Here is a 26,107-nt window from a genome sequence, read left to right on the forward strand (position 1 = left end):
GTTAAAATTTAAAACAAACATTTCTTCTTTGTCTCTGGCCATTTCCCACATTTAACATTCTTTTTTATATTTTTTATTGTAAAAATACTGTTCAGAGGGGTTACAGTTACATGAGTAAGGTAATGAGTATATTTCCTTTTGAGCATTGTTACCTTTAACATTCTTTCATAATTAAGTTCTCCAATATATATAAATATTTTGTTTTTTGGTCAGTCGTGGGGCTTGAACTCTGGGCCTGGTGCTGTCTCTGAGCTCTTTAGCTCAAGGCAAGCGCTCTACCACTTGAGTCACAACACCACGTCTGGTTTTCTGGTGGTTAATTGGAGGTAAAAGTCTCATGGACTTTCCTGCCCGGGCTGGCTTTGAACCACAATCCTCAGATCTCTGCCTCCTGAAGAGCTAGGATTACAGGCGTGAGCCACTAGTGCCCAACTTCTCCAATATTTTTTTTACTTTAACTTAATATTTCTCAAAGATGCATGCTAGCTCATGCTAATTAGATAACAGATATATTGGATGCCTGTTCTAATGTCCCATCCAGTCCCTTGTCATTGGGATTTCTTGTATACTAGGCTACCTATGAGGAAAAGCATCCCCAGTGAAAGAATCATTTTCTTAGTTATATACTTGTAAAGCTTCACACATGCCCACATCTAGCCATTTACCTTGATTTGTGACTATTGGGTACTTTTATTCTCTACAACAAAATAGTAACCTTGAAAGTAGAGAACCTGCTTTAAACATCCCAGTAACATTAAGCAACTGGTATATAATAAAACAAACATTACCTACAAACATCTAAAACTAAATAAAACCAGTACCACCTCAATCATGTATTGTCATGATTGACTGCGTCTACACACATTTAATTGACAATTAACTTTCATATTACTCAGCAGGTATTGAAGAACTAGGCTGCCATTTTAGCCTCACTTCCATAAACACCTTCCATTCTTTTCTGATTGTTCTGTAACGTGACCCTTGTTGGCTGCAGTAAGAGATAAAATAATACTGCTGTGGGATTTCTGATTTCCAGAACAGCTGAAACTTTCAAATAAAAAAAAAGATTTTTGTGTGCTTTTGTTTTCATTTTATTCTACCCTTTGACAACATTTGTTCTTTGCTATTAAACTCACTGAAATATTATTATAAACACATCTTATTTTACATGTAGGTGACACTGGTATCACAAGTCCCTGTAGACTCTGCTCCTTAATATTTTTTTTTTGTCAAAGTGAGATAGAGAGGGGTTACAGTTACATAAGTAAGGTAATAAGTACATTTCTTAATGAACTTGTTACCCCTCCCTCATTTTTCTCCTACTTTCCCTCCTGCCTAATTCCACCCTCCCCCCACCAAGTTGTAAAGATCATTTCCAACATTTTGTCTTGTATATGTTGCTGTTACATTGTTTTCCCCCTTGTCCTTTGTCTCACCATTCTGCTGTTTCCTTTTCCCTTCCCTAATTCAGATAAATGTATATATAATATCAGAGTACCAAAATCAAATACAGTGACAACAGGAAATAAACCATAGGGAGAATAATACAAAAGAAACAAGAAAGCACATAGTACATTAAAAACAACAACAACAAAGAAAAGCCTCTTACGTTTGCTCCTTAATCTTAAAGCAATGGTTGAATAGCTACATTCTAGCTGTAACTTTGACACAGCCTGTGTTTATTCACAGTTTGAAGGACAGACTAATCAACTCATTTGGGATTTGATCGATCAGTAATGGAGACGTCACCAGTAGTACTTGCCATTTGTTTAGAGCTCTTGCCATACAATAAATTCACAGGTTTTATCAACTTTGCAAAATAGGAATGAAAACCCAGACTTTCAACTCTCCTTTTTGGCCCTGTAAACATTCTAAGCATTTGTTAGAAATCATGCCTATGAAAGAAGAAATGCAGATCTGGAAGCTTTCAGTCACTGCATCTCAGTTCAAGGTGGTGCCCTTCATTCAACCACCATCTGGTAAGCACTGTCCTCATGCCAAGGACTATGTCAGATGCTGAAATGCAGCCTCATGGTATGAGTGCCATGTTGCTGTATTCATGAAGCTTGCAGAAGAATGGCAAGACAGATGTTAATTGAAACAATTAAGTGTAAATTTAAAATTAGAAATACAGGGTGCTCTGTAAGCATTATTTTAGGAACTTAATTGAATCTGTAAGTCATAACTAGGATGATCATACCACTTGTTACCAATACTTTTCAGAATGAAATGAAATGTAAATAATAAATATAATGTTGGGATAACCCTAAGTGTCCAAAGAAATTAAAATTGTAGTACAACCTAGTTGTAGCTGATGCTCAAATTCTCTTCATATCATATTTCATTTTGTATTGTGCCAAACATACAGACAACCAATAATACCCATGTAAATTAAACTTTTAAATTATAAGCTTACAAATAATCTGTAAAACAGAGAGTTAATATACAAACATTGCATGTATGTGATTGCAATGAAGAATGAAGAGTTCTTCCTCTCTATCATATATTCTGTCCTAACAATTCAAAACTATAGCCTACAGCCAATATTATTCAGTTCATACATGTATTTTTAAGAAACTCATATAGAAAAATGAACAATTGAGACAATATTGTACCAAAACATTTTCCACATGAGAAGTGTCATCCAAAAATTACCTTTACCTGAGCACCTTTGACACTTTCGTAGCCCTGCATCTTTTCTTTGGAATTTTATTTCACCTGAAGTGAGTTCCATATTTGTACTTTACTCAGAAAGATCCTGTTAATTCTTTAAGCCCCATTCCCACACTAAAAAATAAAATTCAATTTTGACCATTTGGCCACATAGCCACTGCTTCACTTTCTGAGCAGGTGCTATGAGAGCCAAATGGAAAAGAGAAGAGAGAAGAGAGAAGATGGAAATGACTCAGGAAGGCTGGAAATAGATCCTTCTTAATCACAGATGCACTGTTGGACAATTCTTTAATCTATTTTATATTCACTTTTCTTATCTGTAAGGGAGAATAAATACAATTCTAAGTAATACCAAGAAGTGCCAGGTTTTTAAAACATATTAGCTGAAAAGCGCAGGGACAATTCCCAAGCCCAGAGTTCAAGCCCCATAACCAACAAAAAAATAAATAAATAAATAAATAAAAACATATTAGCATTATTGTGTCGAACTTTTTAAGTAACACTTGGCTTCTAGATGAAATAATTTTAGGTTTGGAATTTGCCTAATAAGTGTGAAGAAAGCATAGATTCGTAAGAGGCTTATGGATAAGATATTAAGTGACTGTTTAGTGGGCATAATTGAAATTTTCTTTGTATTAAATCAGCAGTTGACTATATACTCCTTTGTAAGACCTCTTGTCATTTCACTGGTTTTCTGATACTTCTCATGAGTACATCCATTTGTTTGGCTATACTATGATTTTACATAGACAATAGCCCAGCTTTGATATATTTGAATTTCTTTTCTTATATCTAGTAAGGCAAAAAATGTTTAACTGATTATTAGTAGACCCAAGATGCCATGTAAAAACATAATTTGACATGGGTGAAGGATATAAAATCAAAGTTATTCAAAATAAGTCCAAGATGGGCTGGAAGTTGGCTCAGTGGTAGAGCGCCTGCCTTGCATGCATGAGGCCCTGGGTTCGATTCCTCAGAACCACATAAGCAGAAAAAAAAAAGTCCAAGAAAGACAAAAATATTGATACCTGGCACAAATCAATGCAAATTTTAGGCTTTTCTGTAAATATAAGTTGTCACTGAATATTTTATGTGTTGAGAGAGAGTTTGTTCAAAACTATTTTGATTACTCACAGCATTAGAAAACAAATTATGGCCTATAATGGTAGTTAATCAGCAGGCTGAGATCCGAAGATTGGGGTTTGAAGCTAGCCGGAGTAGGAAAATCTCGAGTCTCCTATCCGTAACTAATCAGGGGGGAAAAAACCTGTACTGAAAGTATGGCTCAAGTGGTAGAGTGACAACCTCCCCCCAAATGCCTCTCTCCTGATTACAAGAGAAAGACTAATTAGCAAGGAGGTAAATTAAAAATGAATTTATCAGAGAGATTTGTTAGAAAAACAGTCAAATAATCAAAATATGATTAACCAGTTAAGAATAAAATCCCTAGATAGTGTTTACAGTGCCTTATCACCCAACTAATTAAATACTAGAGAAACCTGAACAAGAGCCTAAACACCTGAGTTGCTATCAGTACAAAAGTATAAATAAGTAATCAATAATGTGTTTAAGCCAGGTTATTGAATAAAAATTTAAAAAAATGATTCACTATGTGTATGGGAATAAATCCATAAGGCCATTAATAAACGTATTTCTCTAGACAATGTAGAATTTAAATCAGTCTACGGCTGGTATTTATGTACAAACTTTGCACACAAAATATTTAGCCTGCCAGCATCTGCCAGTGCCACAGACAGATTAGATCAGAAGACCCAGTTCCTTCTCATGAATTTTAATCAGAAGTGCTCACAGCTGAGGATTGGCCAGCATTTCTGAGTAGTGATGAAAAAGACAAAAAAACAACAACAAAAAAAACCCAAACAGCCTTTGGAGTAACAGAAGGCCAAGTCTTCTGTGGTAGCAATAGTCTGCTTTCTCCAGCAACATAAATGTACTCACTCTCGATCTATAACCAGGCACGCGACATCATTTTCTTCAGCAATAATGTTAGCTGATCTGACATCATCACTGTGGACAAAAGCAGGGAAGTCAGCTTTTGATACAGTTAGAAACCACACATTCATCTTTGTTAGAGAATCTACTACTTGACACAAAAGTCACATCCATCACTTAAACTTTCAAACACTATACTTTTTTAACATTGTGATTTATTTTCACACATAGTCACACACACACATGCCTACATGTAAAAACTCATACACAGAGAGATTCGAAATGCATTCCAATAAGGTTATGTATACAAAATTTCAGAGTAGATAACTGTGCTGGGAACATACAGAAATCATTGACTATAACTTTGTATAGAATGTTGTTCTTAGCATTGTGTCACTCAAAATAAAATACCTACCTCTTGATCAAAGAAGAACAACTAATTAGCATGAAGTCAAAGTTAAAAAGAAATTCATCAGAGAGATTTGCTGGGAAAAAGTCAAGAAATTAAAATATGATAAACCTCTTGAAAATAAAATCCCCAAATGGTGTTCAGTGCCATATCATTCATTCCATTAAATACTAATATACCTTCATCTCATAGAATCTAAAATTAATATTATTGATTTAAAATATGAAATGAGTATATACATGAATTACAGCTGATAATAAAATGTAGTGTGGTTAATAGTAGCATCTTAAAGGTGCATAGTAGAATAGTTCATCTTAGGATGGATTATATATTATATAATGGCAAGTTTAATTTCTTAATGAGGGCCAATGAGTCAAATATAACTAATGTATTTCTTTTTTTATTAGAAGCCTTATTTATGTTAGATTTGTCCCCCTGTTATAAGTTCAAGATGCCAGAAAGGTACACCTTTTATCTAGTATTCAATGTTCAGAGATCCATTGTAGGTGACCTAGAAGTAAACATTGGGAAAGCTCTGGACAACTTCAATATAAATGGCAACCTGCAGAGTATGGAATCACTCAAGGCCCAAAGAGAAATTCCGCCCATAGCCCATCTCTTCCATTTCAAAGAAGCTCTGTGTCTGCCTAATTGATATCACGCATAACTTATGGTAGAGTCTCTCCCCAGTTTACAAGATCCTGGCTAGACAGTATTAGTGAGAACATCAGTTTAGTGAGTTTTTAGATCAAGGGCACAGTAGATAGTGCTCAATTTGTGCATGTAACTAAAGAGAGAGAGGGAAAGAGAGAGAAAGTTGAGATAAGAGGCATGGAGAAGTGGATATAGCCATGAACATACACATAGCCTTGGGTTGTAGACCAACTATTTGGTTTGTGAATTCAGACAAAGCAAAAAGATATAACATTCCTTTCACATGTCAGTGTCACAGTGGTCACTGACAAATGCTTTATAACTATTCAATGTTCATATACTCCAGGTTATTTCACAGTAACTGTATAAATGCCATGGATTTATTTCTACAAATAAAATTATTCAAGAACTTGTAGAACTATTTCATATCAAGTCATGAATGTGTATAGCATACAAGGAATCTGAGTCACAGTAAGCAATTCCTAAAAAAGTGATAGCATAAAAATGTAAAAAATATTTGACTGCAACATCCTTCTCATTCACTTTAGCTTTATGTTTTCAAATAATGTGAGGAATTGAATGTTTATGTATTAAATCTAACTTTCTGTTTGTCCTAGGAAGAAAATATAATTGAGTATGAGCTTGTTTTGTCTAGAAGTATGAGAAAAATAATCTATAAATGTTAAAAAGACATACTGAAGTCTTAGATGATAGTACATGATGATTATCTATTACAAGAAAGATAACTTCCCTGTTACTGAAATTATCCCATTATCGGCTAGAAACTGAAAAATCAAAGTTCAGCCTGGCTTTAATATTATTTATAAATTGTTTAATAAGCTATAACCATTTTAAAAATTTTAATACTTGAGTTTGCTTTTAAAATGAATAGCTTTATAATTTTAAAATAATCAAATTTGTCTTTAAGTAATTTCTAAGTACTTTTTTTCACTGAAATTAGACAAACCTGTCATACAAATCAGCAAAATCTAGACTTCATAAAGCAGCCAAGAAAATAATAAATGAACAGCAATGCAACTTATTTCCTCTAAGCATAAATCTGGAATTCAATAATTTAGTTACAGCATCAATTTTAAATGAGATCTTAAGTAATTCCAAGTATCTGCATAAGAACATATGTCACTCCAAAAAAAGGTATGTCGCTTGATATTTCAGGAAGCTACTTATACTTAGGAAAGTGTATTTCTTTACACATGAGGTTTTTTGAGTTTCAGGCAGTGCGGTGTGACCCCTGAGCCATTTATCTGCCATTGAAAACATTTGTTCATGAGGTAGATCGATAGCAAAAGAACTCATACCTCAAAAGATTGAAGGTTGAAATAAAAATTTCAAATATAGTATTTTGAGTTGTTTCTAAAATGTGCAAAATAAAAAACTTTCAGAAATTCCTAAGTATGCCTTACTTTTTAAATGATGATTTAAAATAATCACAATTTAGGTGAACAAATGCAGCAATGGTACTCACTAGAAACCATATGGAAAATGAACTACAACATGTGGGTGGAGACTGGATGGAAAATCTGGGAGAAAGTTAGGGAAGCCATTACCTGACTTAAGTAACTGTGATTGGACAAAAATAAACCTCACAATTTTATAAAGTTTCCATTTGATTACAAAAATTATTTCAAGTTTTGTAAAAATTGTTTTTGTTTCAAATTTTCTCATTTTAATCATTTCCCATTTTACTTGTTTCCCATTCAATCATTTCTCTTATTTCAGACTCAAACCTAATACAACTCCAACCTTATTTTTCTTAACAAACTTGAGACTTCTCAATGATTTTCTGTGCAAAGTTAGTATAATTGTATCCTTCATGTCAATTTTTTGAAGCCATCCAAACATTTTTGTTTCATTCCTAGGTATTTGTTGCCATTTGTTGGTAGCTCAATTTGACAATTCTGAATAAATAGTTTCATATGCACATAAAACAGTCCAAGCACTTTAAGTATCCATATAAATTCATGGGTTCACCTGATGAGAGCTTTTTCTCCAAAGTACTCTCCTTTCTGCAGGGTTTTTATCAGCTGTGGTTGATCGTGGCCCTCGGTACTCTGTGTGACTTTTACCTAAGTGATGTTACAGAATTAAAAGAAGAGAGAAGTTAATTTTTTAAAGCTACTGTTTTTATACATTATTTTACTATTTTTAAACTAGCATACATCAATAGTGAAAGAGTGTTTAATTGTGGTAATTCTATATACACATATATGTACTTTGAACAAATTTACCCCCTCTTTTAGACTTCTATCTATGTCTTTCCTTTCCTTTTCAAATCGTTTGGTGGGCTTTATTATATGATTTCATACATATAACATATTTCAAGGTAACTTTTAAAAATGAATTTAGTAGCTCCTTCCTACAGATCCTCAAAGCAAATATTAATGGTCCTGTGTTTCATGTTTTTTTATTTCAAAAAGTCTAATTGAGTTAACACACAATCACAAGTATCATAAAATAGCCAGATCCTATGTACCCTCTGAAATGGAATACAAGATGTAGTTTGGAGAAAGGACCACAACTTCTTTGGGCATCCTAAAATGAAATATGGTCCAAGAAAGTACAAGAACCCCATAGCAAAGACAAACAAAAACTTCAACATTACCTATTTATGGCTAGAATTATTTCAAGTCAACATGGTAATAGTGTTATTTCATGATGATTAGAATTTCTGACATTTATGTTAATGAATTAACTTTTTAAAATATTGAGAATAAGTACAACCCCTTTATTGACCAGAATTCTTTCTTTTAACCACAAGGACCATATGGAGGTGACATCGTAAGAATTAGTTCTGAGTGTTAGCTGGTCCAAAGGTTTGAAACATTTTGTCAATATTTTTCTTTCACTGGGGGCACAGTTCAAAGTTCAGTTGCATTTTTGTAAACAAAAAAAACATTACAGAGGCTGGGAATGTGGCTCAGTGCGCTTGCTTTGCATGCATGAGGCCCTTGGTTCTATTCCTCAGCACCACATAAGCAAAAAGAAAAAAGCCGGAAGTGGCGCTGTGGCTCAAGTGGTAGAGTGCTAGCCTTGAACTGAAGAGCTGAGGGACAGCGCCCAGGCCCAGAGTTCAGGCCCCATGACCAGACCCCTAAAAAATTACAAAAGAAAACACCTGACTCTGATAATAAACTCTTCCACAGAATATATAAAATATAAACTATCTGGCAACTTAAAGATACAGGGGCTCAAGAGTTGAGTCTATTCCTCAATATTTCACAAATGCCCTTGTGTCTCTGAGGAACACTGAGTCAACACAGAACAGTTACCCACTTAAAAACTAAGTTAAGAAAAAGAACAATGACACAGACACATGAAGGATATGTAGATAGGATACACTGATAGATAGACAAATGTATATAAAGAAAAATTTGCACCCATATGTAAATCAGTTTGAGTTACAGACTATAAAATTCTCAATCCATGTTGGTTTTATAGCTTTTATAGCCATCAACTGTTGACTGTATTTTTCTCTACATGCTTGTCATCCTGTCTGCTGGATGAAATAATATTCCAGCACTGTTCTTGGATTGATGGGAAATATACACTTATTGATAATAAAGGACCTCAGAGATAACCTAGCCATTATACATAATGAAGCTAGGCCCAAAGAAAGTGGAGTAATTGCATGAGGTCAGTCACTAAAAGAATTACTCTTCAGCTGTAATTCAGAACAGGCCTCTTGTTGCATTACCCCAAAATCTACCTCTTTTGCAGAACCCCAGGAAATGCTCCCAAGGAAGTTCTTTTGCCCATAAGATGCAGAAGATTTATAGCGTCACAAATCTAAAGAGCACTATGCATTTATGGATAAACCTTTTTGGTTTACGTTAAATACACATTAATTAATATTTACCTTTCCTTTTGCCAAAATGAAAAAAGTGCTTCCTTCTTCTCCTTCCCGAATGATATAATCTCCTTTGTCATAGTATTCCTATTGGGATGACAGGAGAAAATGTTAGATGCAAGTAGAGGCATACAACTGAAGACATAAAGGCAATAGAACTTTTACATCTGAAATGAATGTTTTGCACCTGCTTCTTTTATTTATTGCTCATTGTAACCTTAAGCTTTTCTTAAATTGCCATCATCAACTGTGGAAAAGGTTAGGAAACTTACTTTATTATCTACATTGCATTTGTAGTTTTGTTTGGTTTCAGAAAAAATTCACTTGGAACACTGAATTTTAGCTATGGAGAACAATATCATAAAAATAAAATAAACATAACTAACATGCAATGAGCTTTCACCTAAATATAAGCTTCTTAGTGATTGGCAACTCTCTGAAGATTACATGTAGAAAAAAGCATTTAGAAAAGAGCAAATGATTACATAGTTGTTGAAAATACTATCCCTTGTGGATATTGAAACAGATAGTCTCAATTTCTAATTCTCTAAAGAGCAATTACTCCTACAAAGATCCTATAGACATGCTAACTAGTTCTGTCATACATGTTCTTTTTAAAGACAGCATCTTACAATATGAAGAAGTTAGATGTTTTTGGAAATTTTGTGGGTTGATTTATCTTAATTAAATTTCAAATGTTCACATATTTCTTCTTATGTTTATTGTTTTTTTCCCTCACAGATTATTATGAAACTAGAGAATTCTTGAGCAAGGAAATGTAATTTATCCGCTTCTTAAAGAAAAAGACCAATCTAGTACCTTAGAAAGCAAAAGATAGATTTAACTGTCCGTCTCTAAATTGCTTTAATTGGATCTTGTCTCAAAGTTATAGAGCTGAAATGGATCTCTTAATTAATTATTTATGCACATGAAACGGGCTTGTTGAATTTTTTAAAAAGACATAAACCACAACATAATAGCTCTCCTTTGTTTGTCATTTAGATGTGAAAATAAATTCCAAACTAAACTACTTTTGTGTGAGTGAATTTCATTATTTTACTGGTCAATGTACTCTTAAGACCAACTCACATTTATTAAATAAATAGTACTCCTAATGTGAATAAAAAAATTTTATATACATAGCATCGTGCATACTTAAAAGACATTTCAACATGTCATTGAAAAAAGTATAATTTCTTATGGGGGAAAGTATTTTGAATCTAACTATCTAGTTTCAAATCCCAGTTCTACACTGACTTCCACTTATCAATGCATAAAATTAAAATCCATTTACCATTCAAGTCTTAGACCATTTACTTTCAAAGACTTAGAAAACTACATTAGTTTTCTCTGCCACTGAAACAAATGACCACAAATTCAGTGGCTTAGAAACTCTTTTATTATATTATAACTTCTGGGAATCAGAAAATCCAGGCACAGCCTGGCTTGATTATACTTCTCTGTTTGGGGTATCTCAATGCAAAATCTGAGTCACCAATGGAGATGCATTTCCTTCTGGAAGCGCATGGAAAACCTGCCTTAAGTCTCATTCAGGTTGTTGGCAGAATTCATTTGTAGAATGAGGTCCCCAATTCCTTACCAGCTGTCAGAAGAGACTACCTTTTCACTCCTGGAGGCCTATATATTATTCCTGGACCCTCTATATTACAGAATTAGTAATGGTCTGTACAATTCTTACCCATGGCACCTCTACTCTAACAAGAAATTTCTCCTCTGTTTAGGGCTCATATACTGATATCCAGCTCACCTAGCCAGTTCAGAATAATGCCCTATTTAAAGCTCCAAGCCTTTATGTATCTTCAAAGTCCCTTAACCCATAAACTATAGCATAGTCACACATTGCAGGGATTAGGGTTTGGCATTTTGGAGAATCATTTTCCTTTTTTGAATAAACTAGTTAAAGACAATGTTTTCTGGGGCACTAAGAACATCTTGCATATAGTAAATGTCCTATTAATAGTTTCTGTGCTAAAGATGAAGATAGTTATATTTGCTTAGCTGTTCTATATACTGCACTTCAGTTTCCTTTGCTGTAAAATTAAGATTATATACCTACCACAACCTAACATTGAGGATGAGTAGGAGATGTACATCTGATGTGCCTGGTAGAGTATTTGGAATATACCAGGCATCTGGTGGCTGTAATGCCTGGGAAGAGGCTACAAACTGATCCTGAGTCCTCTGCAGGCACATATGGCCACCCAGGGAAATCAGGTTCCTACTTTAGTTGTAACCCTATAATTAACTTTGATCTGAAAGAACTGGGGCAGAGGTCATCCAGGTCAAGCCTGTGAATACTTTCATGCTGACATGTTCAGAACTTTAACCCCACAACCCCCACCCCCTATTTTAATGAATGACCCTGTGAAATCTTGAGAACCACTTGCTGATAGAAATGGCCAAGGAGTCATCAGCTTCAGTTCCTAGGAGTTTATGTGGATCTGAGCAGGAACATCCTCCCTGGACTGCTATGTGAACAAGAGACACGTTTCTATTTCATATGGACAGGGACGTTCTGAACGTCTTTGCATTCTGTTTTGCTTCCTTTACCTCTTCACCTATTTCTCATTTTAGACTTATTACAAGTCTTTGCAGACAAGTTTTACAGAGATATTGATTATGACCCTTAAGGATGATCACAATACCAAAGTCCAGGTGTCTTCATTCTCTTAGTTTAATACCCCTTTCCTTTAACTAAAACTGCAGTCATGTCAGATTTTTTTCCTGGTTCTGATCATCTGCTCTCCAATCTTTTCTGTCCCTATCCCAATCTCTGTCCCCATTACCTACAGATCAGAAAGACATGGGGAATTTTGGCAGCGCCATTCAACTGTTTTTATATTATGATAAAGTCTTTGATGTATACAGAGGTGTGGCTTTCATTCTTGTCAACCAGATAGGTTTAAAAATAAAATGTTTGAAGGGGGATACTGAGAAAGAGCTTTATTGTTTCTTGAGAGACAATTTTCCTCTTAGTATTTTTCCCAAGAGTGATTCTTTGTCACCCCCAACTTCAGCAGGATCATGAATAATACCTCCCAGTGTGTTGACAGTAACTTCATAGATCAGACAAAGCTGTGGAAATAGGTCAGACCAAAATATATGGTGGTAAGTACTGGCCATGATGCTAGACTCTCCAGTGTTTGTCAAGCCAGGGTGGTCACCAGGACCAAAAAGAGAAATGCAAACAGTGTGGTTATTGTCCCTGTGGTTTCCTTGCAAAGGGGTCTTTTAAAGGACCCAGAAGCCATGTCTTGTAAAGGAATGGTTTTCAAGCATTTTTTTTCTGATTTACAGTAAGAAATATATTTCACATGTACAGCCAATGTATTTATAAGAGTATGCACATATGTAGACCCTTGTAAATTAAAATGTATTTTTCAAAATAGTATTTGTGTTTACTACTCTGATTTTTAAAAGTCTTCCTACTCAGTCAGCTTCATGACCTAGTAATGATTTGTGGTCTGTAGCTTGGTCACAAATGTTTTAAAGGAAGATGACTAAAAGCTATGAGAATACTTAGTTTGGTGTGTGGGCAGAAAAAAAATCAATTTCAGGGTAGACTGAGAAGATCAGAAGAAAACCGTGCACACAGACAGCAGCAGCTATAGATGGAAAGATTTTACTTTTCACTAAGGAAGACACTAATTTTGTGTTAGTGTAGCAAAAGACTAAATACAGATTGCCTGTAAAAAGCCTATATAAAACTACAAGAAAACTACAAGGATGTGGAAGAAAAACAAATAAGCAAGCTTAGATAGATTCCCTAAGAATTGCTAGTTTGCATTTGTGGCTAGAAATCTTCATTATAAAGAAATGTCAACATATAACTAGATGTATGATACACACACACACACACACACACACACACACACACACACACACGAACACACTTCCATGAATCCTGCAACTATATATACAAATTTGTTGTTTATAAACTGTTTACAGTTTGGGTTGTTACCATTTGTGTTTTTAGTTTTCAAGTACAATGTTTAAGATAGGTTAAAAATTTTAAAGCAAACAGACATATATTATGTGGACCCTATCAACTTTTCTGCATTAATTTAGTACCTGGCTTTTAATTTCCAAGGCAAGGCAGCTATGCAGAATTTGTGATCTACAAGAATGAAAACTCATAATAATGCGACCCATCATCCTGTTGTTTTGTGAGTATGTGGACACTATATGTCCAGTACAACTAACTGACAGGATAGTGGCAGAGAACACCAACACTCATTTCCAGCCTTTGGACTAGTGAACTTCCCACATCTACACCTCTGAGATAACTGTGGCCACATCCACAAGTATTTCTGCTTTCCTATGTTTCTAGTGGTAATCATTAAAATGAGGAAAACCCTCTCTCTGGATTACACACTGTGAGAGGTCTGTAAGAAAGGAAGACTAGAGTTGGAAACAAAATGATTAAAATTCCACAATGAAGAAGCCCTCTGAATATACATATATACATATATATATATATTCTATTCATAAACAAACCAGTGCACCTCACACTTCACTGAACACAAACATCCCAACTGGAAATGTTTATAATGTAGATCTGGGGACGCCTACCACCGTTTCGGGCTCAGAAATGTATGGGTGCCAACAAATATGCCTTTCAGTAAGCACCATGGGTATGAAGAAGGAATATGTTGCACGCTACTTCTTTCCCAGCCCCTAGTACAAATGGGGCATTGTGAAAGACACAGGTTGAACAGAAATGAGGAAGGCCACTGGTCAGATTCCAGGGATATGTAACAGTCAGGTGATATCCCAATTAATCACTGTGCTTATGACTCAGGAGAACACATTCAAATTCCTGTCACCCTGAGAGGGGAACAGAAACACCTTCTTCTTTCTTCTACACTGCACAACAGCCAGGTGCACAAGCCACAATGTGATTTCCATTTCATTAGTTGTGACCCTCCATTCTGAAACTGTATCATGCTTTGTGATTCTCCTTATTTGACTCCAAAAGCTCACTAGAGGATTGGTAATACTCCCACTCATGTTTCCATCAGAACAGGAAAGACATCAAGGCAGTGACCTCTTTGAGAAAGAACACTCTATTCAACTCAAGCGAAAAAGCAAGAGAGCTGCCAGACACCTATGGCTCAAGCCTGTAATCCTAGCTACTCAGAAGCCTGAGATCTGAGAATCGAGGCTCAAAGCCAGCCTGGGCAGAAAAGTCCACATGCGACTTATTTCCAATTAACTATCAGAAAAATGGTAGAAGTGCCGGGGCTAAGGTGGTAGAGTGCTAGCCTTGAGTACAAAGAGGCTCAAGGACAGTGCCCAGGCCCTGAGTTCAAGCCCCACAACCAACCAAAAAGAAAAAAAGAAAAATCAAGAGAGCAAGTGGACCACTGCACAATTGGGGCCCTTTGCTCCAGAACTTCAATATGCAATGATCTTAAACATACGAGATGAACTGCTTGATGATGAACTCTCTGTTCTCTATATCCCTTCAGTCTCCCCTTCCCCACCTCCCAGCACACCCAAAGAAAAATCCTTCTATTTCAATTCCTAGGCAGCATAACAGACTCTGTCTGTTTTCTCAGAGATCATGGAACCAGTTTGTGGAACAGTTGGTCTGAGAACTCAGCGGATGCTCCATCATAACTCTGTGCATTAGGGAGTGACTTGTCAGGACCATGTTGATGGGTCACGAGTCCAAACTATACTGATAAGTTATGTGCGTTTCTTAGACCTAAATAGAATCTCATTACTCCCTTGTTCATCACTTTCTCATCTGAGAATTTTCACACATTATAGAGACACATTTGTTTGCCAGGTATGAATAAAGAGCTCTTTATAAACTGTGCTGCTGTGTGCAAATGCTAAGATACAGGAAAGCAAATTTTCAACGGTGTTTAAAAGATGAGACTCTCATACATGAATTGTGTGCTAATTAACACTGGGTTTGAGCCCCCATTTTATGTTCCTTGTGATTGCTTATACATGAAAAAATGTCTAATTTATCATTTATTTTTAATGATAATTTTCATATTTGCTGTCAGCATGGAATTTCCCTCTGGTGAGTCTACTCTATTAGTATTATATTAAAAACAGATTTCTTTGGTTAACAAAAAATACAGGGTCTCTCTTGCTTTTCTAACATAAAGCACCCTCAGAATTTGGGATGAATTATTAATATGTAACATCTGTGATTGGGTTATGTTACACACTGAGGAAATCCCAAGAGATGCTGCGCCAGCAGTCTTCTTGAAAATGACTTCATATCTGAAGCCCCTGGCAGATCCAGGGCATGCTCTGTGTCATCATGACCTGTCCTTGATAAATGGCTGGATGGCTTCCATGAATTGTAAATGGGAACATTACTGGTGTCACTTACACTTAGGATAAAATGACCCCTTCTCCCTTCTCAACAGATACTAGTTTGTGTTGTTCAGTGTGATTGACAGAGGCATGAATCTGTCAACAACCAGTCTTGCAGTACTTTTCTATTTTCCTCCCACTGAGAGCCACTTGAATGCTCCAAGTCTCCATATGACTCTTTCACCAGTCCCTTCCTCCTTTCAGTTCCATAAAAGCCACTCTGGTTTCATTGAACATGACCCATCTCTGCATACATGCCCTCACCCCCCGAAAAAAGTTAGAGAGGTTATTTGTTTTGAATTTTAATCTCTGAAATCTGAAGAGGTTTTCATAAAATGCACATCATTAGAAACCAAGGTACATGTCATAAAAGCATTATTCACCAACTTGACAAATCCTGGATTAAAACCAACCATCTGAGTAGTGCTAAAATGAGTTTTGAGCACATTCCAATACACCACTTTCCTGTAGATGTTCACACAGGTAATGTGCTTCTTGAGTTCAGTTTCTGTAAGTATATTTTCATGGCCTGGAGTGTTCAAGGAGAGAATGTTTCTGAGGCTGATTCAGAGGCTTGTCACCAAAAGCAACCACATGCCCTTTCTGTGCTCTAGCTCCCAATTACGCCTCACTGCCTCTTTTATACTATGAAAATTCTGCAAGGGATTGTGATGCTAATTGTAGAAAAATCAAATACCTCTTGTGGAGGGAAGGTTAGTTTTATAACATAACTAAAAAGATTAAAATATGTAAATCAACTTTTTCACTGTACACATGCAAATCTACTTTCTTTGGGTAAATTTCAAAAGAATCTAACCTTTTCTGGACCCCAAATTCAGCAAGAGCTAGACTAAAATTTTTCACAGTAGGAAATGACTCTCAATCTCTGGAAACTGATAATCTACCACCTTTGCCTCTTGATTCATTTACAGTTCTAATAATAGCAGTAGATGATAAAATCTAATGAAATTTACATTTTACTTTAAAATATCTTACCACTTCTAAGCAGTCAATGATCTTGGTTAGTTTATCTTCAGGTAAATTTTTCAGCAAGGATACACTTCAAAAGTAAAAAGAAAAAATCTTTACTTAATTACTGAATCTTTAGTTAATTACCTTTTCTTTTTCTTTTTCACCTACTATGTAGCTCAGGCTGGCCTTAAACTCAGTTTTCCTTCTTCAGCCTCCAAAGTGCTGAGATTACAGGCATCTGCCATAAGGTCCAGCTATTCATTTATCTTCTTGAATGAAACAATAAATACATGTACCTACTTTATGTAGATTCTGAAGTTATTTTAGGTATTAACAATTATGTACCTTAATTTTTTTCAAAGTAAGCTTTCAAATAATGGAAAACACATAAACTATTGAAATTTATGCACATTGGACATGATACATATTTATCCCAGACATTTATCACAAGCAAATAAGTGAAAATAGTAAGATGTTACAAAGTGGAAAAATTATATTGTATCAACTTGGGAAATGAAGCATTTGGTTTGTTTTGGTTTTCAAAGTGACTCACATCTGGAAATATGTTCCTCTCCATACCTCAGTATCTCTTCTGTTATACTGAGTAAGGAGCTCTGCTTTGGGTGGAGGATCAGATATTCATCTGAATCCTCCTAATAAAGTCAAGACTCTGTCCTAGGAATGTGGTTATTACCATTGTAATGTCATACTGTACTGTCTTCTAACAATCAATGATAGCCAGAGGCATGTAATAGGTACATTTCGTACAGCTAATAATTTACAAAAAAATGAAATAGAATACTGAAACCAATTATTTTCAAAAATCAGAACTGATAATGACTAAACTGTGCTCTAAAAGTTCTCTTCTTCTTCACACATTTTTATTCAAGATTATTGATACAATTTCTTCTTTCTTGCCATCTGAAACTTGACACCCCTACGGGGAAAAATAATGAGACACCAAAAATACATGATTGGATCTGATTATGTGCAAGCATAAAGCTCTGGACTGACTTCTGCACATGTGCACCAGGAAGCAAAAGGCCAAGAGCCATGTATAAGAATGTTTGCAGCAATATCACTTGTAATTGCAAAGCAAAGTACTAGAACAAGTCCTAGTGGAAAAACATAATTCAGCACTAGAATCAAGGAAAGAGGCTCTGTAACAGATCTAAATCTCAGGGGAAAAAATACTGGGTAGAAAATAAATTGACTTGCAAAAACAACTCCATTTTTATAAACTTAAAAAATATACAAAATCGAACTATAGGCAAAATTGTAAATAAAAAAATACTAAGCTACACACTCAAGCTACTCTATGACGCAAGGGAGGGGAATGGGAGGCTAGACGTATCAGAACACATAAGAAATTCAGTAACTAAGCTAACTTTCTGTTCCTCGGATTGGGCAATAGCTTCATGGATACTGTTATGATCTTCTAAACGTAGATGCATTTTAAAGTGATACATAAAATCATAAAAATTATATATTTGTATGGGGCACTTTATGATATGTCTATACATGTATCATTTTGCACTGTTTATTTTTTTATTGTCAGGGTGATGTGTAGAGGTGTTACAGTTATATAAGTAAGGAAATAAGTACATTTCTTGTCATACTTGTTACCCCTTCCCTCATTTTTCTCCCATTTCCTTCCTTCCCCAATCTCCCCCGAAGTTGTACAAATCATTTCCAACATATTGTCTTGTGAATACCGTTTCCGCAATTTCATTTTGCACTGTTTAAATTCAAGTAAATGTTTCTCTGTTCTCAAATATCTGTAACTTATGGTAATAGCATGTAGATTCCTTTCTTCTACCTTTTTTCAAATATAAACTACATTATCAATACTACGTTCATACTACTGTGAAATAGCACACTAGAACTCCATATTCCTATCTACCTATAATTCAGTACTCAGTTGATCAACATTTCTTCATCCCTCCTTCCACCTTCTCCAGTTTCTAACAATCACCATTGTACTCACAACTTCTATGAGCTCAGCCCTCTTAGATATAACATATGAGTGAGATCATGCAGAACTTGGTTTCCTCTGTGCGGCTTATTTCACTTAATATAGTAATCTTCATGACCAACTCTATCAGCACAAATAACAGGATTTCACTCCTTTTGTGGACAAATAATGTTCTACTGTACAAATGGTAGTATTTTTCTTTATCAATTCATTGGTTAATTGACAATTTTCTTGTTTCTTTTCTTTTGTACTGAGAATAATGTTGTGCAGCTGTCTTTCCAATGTACTCGTTTCATTTCCCAATAGTGCAATTGTGGGTGACTTTGTAACTTACATGTGGAGTATATAACTCATATCTTATATACTTTAGAATAAAATTGTAAAGGAAAAAAGAAAGAGCTTATTGTATATTCTGAAACAAAGAAAAACATGTTCCCCTAGCATATCTCCCTAGAGATGAAGTGATAATATGGTAGCCAAAATTTGGCATTATTTCACACAACTTTATTATAAAAATATTACATCCTGTCCAAATTTAGCTCTTTACATATTAAACCTATCACATGTGAAAAATGATGGGGAAACAGATATGAGGAAAAATCTCAGCCTATCTTCCCTCTATGAAAATAAGGATCAGCAGGGTGCTGGTAGCTCACACCTTTAATCCTAGCTACTCAGGAGGCTCAGATCTGAGGATCGAGGTTCAAAGCCATTCCAGGCAGTAAAGCCCCTGAGGCTCTTTTCTCCAATAAACCACTCAGAAAACCAGAAGTGGCACTGTGGATCAAGTGGTAGAGAGCTAGCCTTGAGCTGAAGAGCTGAGTGTCAGTGCCCATGCCAGAGTTCAAGCCCCACAAAGGACAAGCAAAGCAAAGCAAAGCAAAGAAAAGCAAAGAAAAGAAGGATCAGGTTTATCTTGTCCACCAATGATTCTACATTGCTTAATGCCTGGTAATAAATGTGTTGAATCGACGAATGATATAACAAAATAAAGGAAGAAAAAAGTGATGTAATAGTAGATTATCTGAGCTCCTGCCACTAAATCAGAACATACTAGACTCCAAAAGAATGAACTGCTATACAGGGCAATTTGAGTTTTATCTCAAATATTCAAACATGACCCAGAGGCATAGGTTTATTGATGAAGTTCTTTTTTGGCCTGTGCAGAACTGTAGGTTATTAGCTTTAAATGCTGACCTTCCAGGCTAGATTGTTAAATTTTGAGATTACCTATATTCAGGTAGATCTCACAGAATGATGACTAAGGTACTGGCTAGAAGATAGGTAAGACACTTTCTTGTCATTATTGTGGCTCACTGCCAAGAGTCATTGTTGTGGCTGAGAGGGAAAACCAAGAAAATTCTACTTGAGATACCTTAACACCTGCAATATTCTACTGATTAACAGTGCATTCCTTAGGCGTTTATGGAGCCCACACTATAGGCTAAGGCACTGTGCAGCCCTAAAATCATTGGCATCACAGGCTTGCTATACAATATAAAAACCACACTATTTTACTTAAGATGAACTTCATATTTACTTTTGAAATCCTGAAGTGCAATATTATTATTGTTCCCATTTATCATATAACACTTCATTACAGAATCTTTTACAGATACAGAGATTGTCAGAACTCTCACAAACGATATAAAAGTATTTAAGATATGGAACTTATAGTCTCAAAAGTTTCCCTTAACTTGGAACTGGCTTTCTAAGTCACATAGACATGTGCTTCTCTATAATTGATGTTTCAAGTTGTTGAGGTACAGACATTTCCTGAAATTAGCATATGCCACCGATCAGTCATAATTTGGGCAAGTTAAACTGCAACAAATAATGCTGAGTTAGGCAATAGTATGACTATGTAAATGAGAAAAGGAATGTGTACCTGTTAGAAGAGTTAGAAAAGCAACATTATGCTATTTTCTTTCAAACCTCAAACCTCATCAGCCAAGTAAGCATTCAATGTGGATTTATTTAGGAGTATTTATACATTATTTTCAGTACTGTACACTATGGCTCAATCAATACAAGGGCAAAATAATGGAAAAGGAAATCAGGACCTAAACTAATGGGAATTAAATATAAATTTTGATGCAGTGACATTTAATATAAGAGAATACTTTCATTCTTTGGTTTATCAACATGGAAAATACTTACAGAGGAGAAACTATAATAAAATATTTATTCTGCTTAAACCCACATATCTATACTATGCCGACATACCTTTTCACTTTTCCCCATGGGGTCATTCTTACCTTCTGAGAAAGTTTCTGTACTGCTCATCCCTAGCTTGGGCTGTTCTTCTCATTATATTCTGGAAAACCTCTCGGTCAAGTGCCCAAGTTTTAACATTGGTAATGGCTAAAGAAAGAAATCAAGAAAACAATACAACATTTTTAGTACTGCATGAAGAAATCATTCTAGCCACGTGCCAATGGCTCACACTTGTAACCCTTGATCTTTGGGAGACTGAGATTGAGAAGATGATAGTTCCAGACCAGCCAAGGCAGCAAAGTTTAGGAGATGCCATCTCAACAAAAAGAAGGGTTTGGTGACAAACCTCTGTTAGCACAGCCTAAAACAGTCAAATCACAGTCCAGGCACAACACAAACTCTCAAACAAGAAAATAGATCCTAACTCAAAAATAACCAGTGAAAATGAGGACTGAAGATGGAGCAAAGCAGGAGATCATCAAACTAACAAAATGAGAAACAAAGAAAGCATTCCCGAAGATTATTCAACGATTTGGCAGTTTTTGGAAAATGCATCATTTAAAAATGTAAATGGAAGGAAGCAGTGAAATAAAGTGACTAATTTTATAAATCATTTTGACTTTGAAATGTACCATGATCTGGAAGTGGGTAGTGGAAGATTTCCTTTCTAATTATGTTTTGGTTAGAATGATCTGCAAATGTTTGCAATTCTCAATTATGTACTACATCATCAGGATGTAATTCAGATTAATGTTGTTCTATTAGAGAAGACTAGCAAACCTGTATAAATTTAGAGTGATGCATTCACAAACAGGAATTGGAAATTAAAATCTCTGGGTTATGTGTGTTTTACATCTCTTTTTGTGTTATTTAAACATTGTTCTCAATGATTACTTACATATAAAACACATGCAAATAATTTTAAGAGACTACAAAAAATTAGGGGACAATATTTTTATAGAAAGACATTAAAAGAAAACATAAAATCCCAAATGGAAATAAATCAGCAGTAGAAATTCTAAAAAAAAAACTGTATACAGAGGGTGACATTAACTTATGAGTATAGATGCATTGTATTAATAAATTGACATGTTGAGCAGTATGAAGGTTCTTCAAAAGACTAAACGTAGAGCTCCCCAATGATCTAGCAATACCACTCCTGGGCATTTACCCAAACAATCACAAACAGGCCACACTAAAGCTACCAACACAGCTATGTTCATTGCAGCATTATTTACCATAACTAAGATATAGAACCAACCCAGAAGCCCCTCAGTAGATGAATGGATCAAGAAAATGTATATATATACACAATGGATTACCCCATTCTTAAGGGAATGAAAGACTTGGAAAAAATCATATTAAGTGAAGTAAGCCAGACCCAAAGAAACATAGGCTCCAAGGTTTGTAATAACTACTATATGTCTAGGATGGTCCTATTAGCAGATTACAATAGCTCAATGGCTATGTACATATGACCATATAAAATGATGCTAAACAAATTGCAAGATATGGAAACAAGATACGGGATTTGGGATTTTTTTTGTTTCTGTTTTTGTTTTTTTAATGTATTGTGTGAAGTTATTTCATTTATTTCTTTTTTCTTTTCTTTTCTTTTTTTTGGGTCAGTCATGGGGCTTGAACTCTGGGCCTGGGCGCTGTCTCTGAGCTCTTCAGCTCAAGGTGAGTGCTCTACCACTAGAGCCACAGTGACACTTTCAGTTTTCTGGTGGTTCATTGGAGATAAGTCTCATGGCCTTTCCTGCCTGGGCTGGCTTTGAACTGCGCTCCCCAGATCGCAGGCTTCCGAGTAGCTAGGATTACAGGCATGAGCCACTGGCGCCCAGCTAAGTTCTTTCTTTTTTCCCCATTTGGCTTATCACCTCTTACCACTGTTTTTGATTTTGGTACCCCATGTCTTGTGTATATGTTTATCTGATTTGGGGAAGGAAAAGGAAATAACAAAGTAGTGAGACAAAGGGACAACAGAGGTACTCACAAATGAACTTTACAACTTTACAACTTGGGGGGGGGGGGAGAAGAGTGGAGAGGAAGGGAAAGTGGGGGAGAATAAGGGAGGGGGTAACAATGTTTGATAAGAACTGTACTCAATTACCTTACTTACGTAACTGTACCCCCTCTGATATCACCCTTATAATAAAATTGAATTAAATTAAAAATTATAAAAAAATGACATATTGAATTGAAACCCTCTGTACAATTACTTCAAAAAGTGATGATGATGATGATGATGATGATGATGATGGTGATGCCAGGTTCCAGTGGATCATCCCTGTAATTCTAGCTACTCAGGAGGCTGATTTCTGAGGATTGCAGTTTGAGCCAGTTCAGGGAAAAATATCTATGAGACTCTTTTTTTTTGTACATTTTTTATTGTAAAAATGCATTATAAAGGGGTTACAGTTACATGAGCATGGTAATGAGTACATTTCCTATTGAGCATTGTTGCCTCTTCCTTTGTTTATCTCCAATAAACTACCAAAATGCCAGAAGTGGAGCTCTGGCTCAAGTGATAGAGCAACCTTGAGCAAAAGAAGCTCAAGAAGAGCATCCAGCCCTGTAGTCCACAAACCACCATAAAAAAAAAGAAAGAATAATAACCCTAAGCTCTGGTAATTGTACTTTTAGAATGCATTGGAATGATCTCAGAATTGTTGTTAAAAATATAAATTCCCCAGGCCACTGGCCAGAAATTCTTTTTAAATGTGAGTAGAGACTTGGAATCTGAGTTTTATTCAAACAGTTCACAGTGATAATCCACATAACCCAACCTACATACCATACCTGAATAATTCTGTAGAATTTGTAATAATAACATTAATATACAAAAACAAGAATCCTAGAAGAAGCTAATAAACTGAAAAACTCATTCACATAAATTCTCATTACTTGACATCCTTTTTGAGATATGTGTGTGTGTGTGTGTGTGTGTGTGTAAATACAATGTGTGTATATATACACACATTTTCATTGCTTTAATTTTTCTGGTTCATAATATGGTCAGAAACTCATGGAGACAAAGAAGGAATCATTCAGGACAAGTCAAAATCTACATAGTTTAAAAAAAAAAAAGCAAAGTAACAGTAATTAAAGAAATACTGGAATTTGCCAATTTGAAGGTATTTTCCTATGACATATAGGTGTATATGAGAGAAATTGTCTTTTTCAATTGATCTATTTAGGTGTTTCATTATAAATTCTAATATAGCATAACAATTCTATTAATGAAGCATATATAGAGAAATAGGAAAACAAAAAAAAAACTGGACCAGGATGCAAGCCTGACTTAATGAGATAAACTTTAATACCATGTAACGATTTGGGGAATTTCATCTCCTGTTACCTTTCACAGAGGCTGTTCGTGTACAGTTGTACAAAATGGCGAGTTCCCCAAATGTTGTCCACATAGGGATGGATGATAACAACTTCTCTCCTTGGAACACCTCTAATCGGCCCTCTGTGAAGTACAATTTAAGAAAAATACAAATCATCAAAATCTACCTATATCCTATAAATTAAGAAACTCAGAAATCATTCACAGCATACAGGTAAAATATGGTGTGTGTGTGTGTGTGTGTGTGTGTGTGTGTGTGTGTGTGTGTGTGTGTTGTGTTTTGATAAAACTTTATGGGAATTAAACTTTGAATTTCATGTAATTTTAATTTCTTGAATTGTAGTTTTCTTTTGATTATTAAATGTCTGAATACACAGCATGACTCAAATACAATGGTTATTGATCAATGTGAGGCCAGCTCTGTGGATTATCTTGAGAAAAATACTTTCCTGAAGTTCTTCATTGATAATGGAAATAAAAACAATAACAATATCCACTTCATAATTTGTCATGAGAATTAAAAAAATATAAACAAGGAATTTAGAACCATGGGTAGCACACCGTAAATTCAATTTAAGTATTAACTATGATTAATACTGTTATTAATGTAACAAAGCTCTTTCCTCGAAAGAGTGGATGACAAGTTGTTTGTTTAAAATTTATTCTACTCTAGGAAAAATGTAGCACATAAAACTATTTCTTGCTGAGTAGGAGCTCAAAAATTATAGATGTCTTGAAAACATTGCACAGTTTTTGGCCATGGGAAGGCCAGCTTGTCATAATGGATAAACACCAGTTTTGGGTCTTGGCTCCCTTCCTTATTGGCTGTTTGAATCCTGCAAGATCCTTCACCATTATTAAACCTTGGTTTCATTTCAATATAATAACTATTTTAAAAGGAAGTCACTAACGAGAGTGCTTTGCCCCGTCTAACCCTAGGCAAAAAATGGAGGAAGGCAGACTAACGTAAGCTTTCCACAATTGTTTTGCCCTAAACTCACTCTTCTTCTCTTCAAACAGAATCTAATCACATTAAACTAATGAACAAAATATTTAAATTCTTAAAGGAAGAAAACTGATGGAGTGATGTCTCTTTCTGCTCAGGAGTTAGACTTTTTCCTAACTTTCCTAACTTTCCATGAAGTAGCGCTGTGGCATCTGAGTCCATTCACTAACTAGGCAAATTTGATCTGAGGCCCCACAAACATACCCAGGAACTATTTGAAGTGCCAGAGCAACAGAGTGGGCCGAGAAGAAAATAGTATTTTGATAGAACTTATAGTCGACAGTTCTGCTTTGGTTCCAGATCCCACAGATTAGGTACTAATTCTTAATGGATTTTCATTAAAATTTTAATAGTTTTTCATTACAGCTAACTGATTCCATCAAAACCATTTAGTAGTACTGTCCAATTGATACCATAGCTCTTGATGCATTTCAAGGATTTTTTCCGGATGGGTTATGACCCATGGGGCTTGAGAACTGCTGAAGAATTACATGAAATATCAAATGTCTTAAGTTAAATATGCTTGCGTTACTTGCTATTCATGTTATATTTTATCAAGGGGGATTTTTAATTATTAAATTAATTTGCTCAGCCTGATAATTAAACCAGGCAATTCAGCCTTTAGATGACACCATAATTAATTCAAGTAAGAAACCATCCAATTT

General features: G+C 35.2%; 1 protein-coding gene across 2 annotated transcripts in view; it reads right to left on the reverse strand.

The window, feature by feature from the left end:
* Positions 1 to 26,107, reverse strand: part of Prkg2 (protein kinase cGMP-dependent 2) — a 114,190-nt gene that overhangs the window by 48,237 nt on the left and 39,846 nt on the right. For both annotated transcript variants that reach the window (XM_042678156.1, XM_042678157.1), the window contains exons 4-9: positions 24,446 to 24,559; positions 21,123 to 21,228; positions 16,914 to 16,977; positions 9,567 to 9,644; positions 7,682 to 7,776; positions 4,633 to 4,701 (exon numbers count right to left, since the gene is read on the reverse strand). In XM_042678156.1, coding sequence (XP_042534090.1) covers positions 4,633 to 4,701; positions 7,682 to 7,776; positions 9,567 to 9,644; positions 16,914 to 16,977; positions 21,123 to 21,228; positions 24,446 to 24,559 — 526 coding nt within the window. The remainder of the gene's footprint in view (positions 1 to 4,632; positions 4,702 to 7,681; positions 7,777 to 9,566; positions 9,645 to 16,913; positions 16,978 to 21,122; positions 21,229 to 24,445; positions 24,560 to 26,107) is intronic.

Source organism: Dipodomys spectabilis, unplaced genomic scaffold (genome assembly GCF_019054845.1).
Source record: "Dipodomys spectabilis isolate Male_0828 unplaced genomic scaffold, ASM1905484v1 ptg000043l, whole genome shotgun sequence".
Classification (NCBI taxonomy): domain Eukaryota; kingdom Metazoa; phylum Chordata; class Mammalia; order Rodentia; family Heteromyidae; genus Dipodomys; species Dipodomys spectabilis.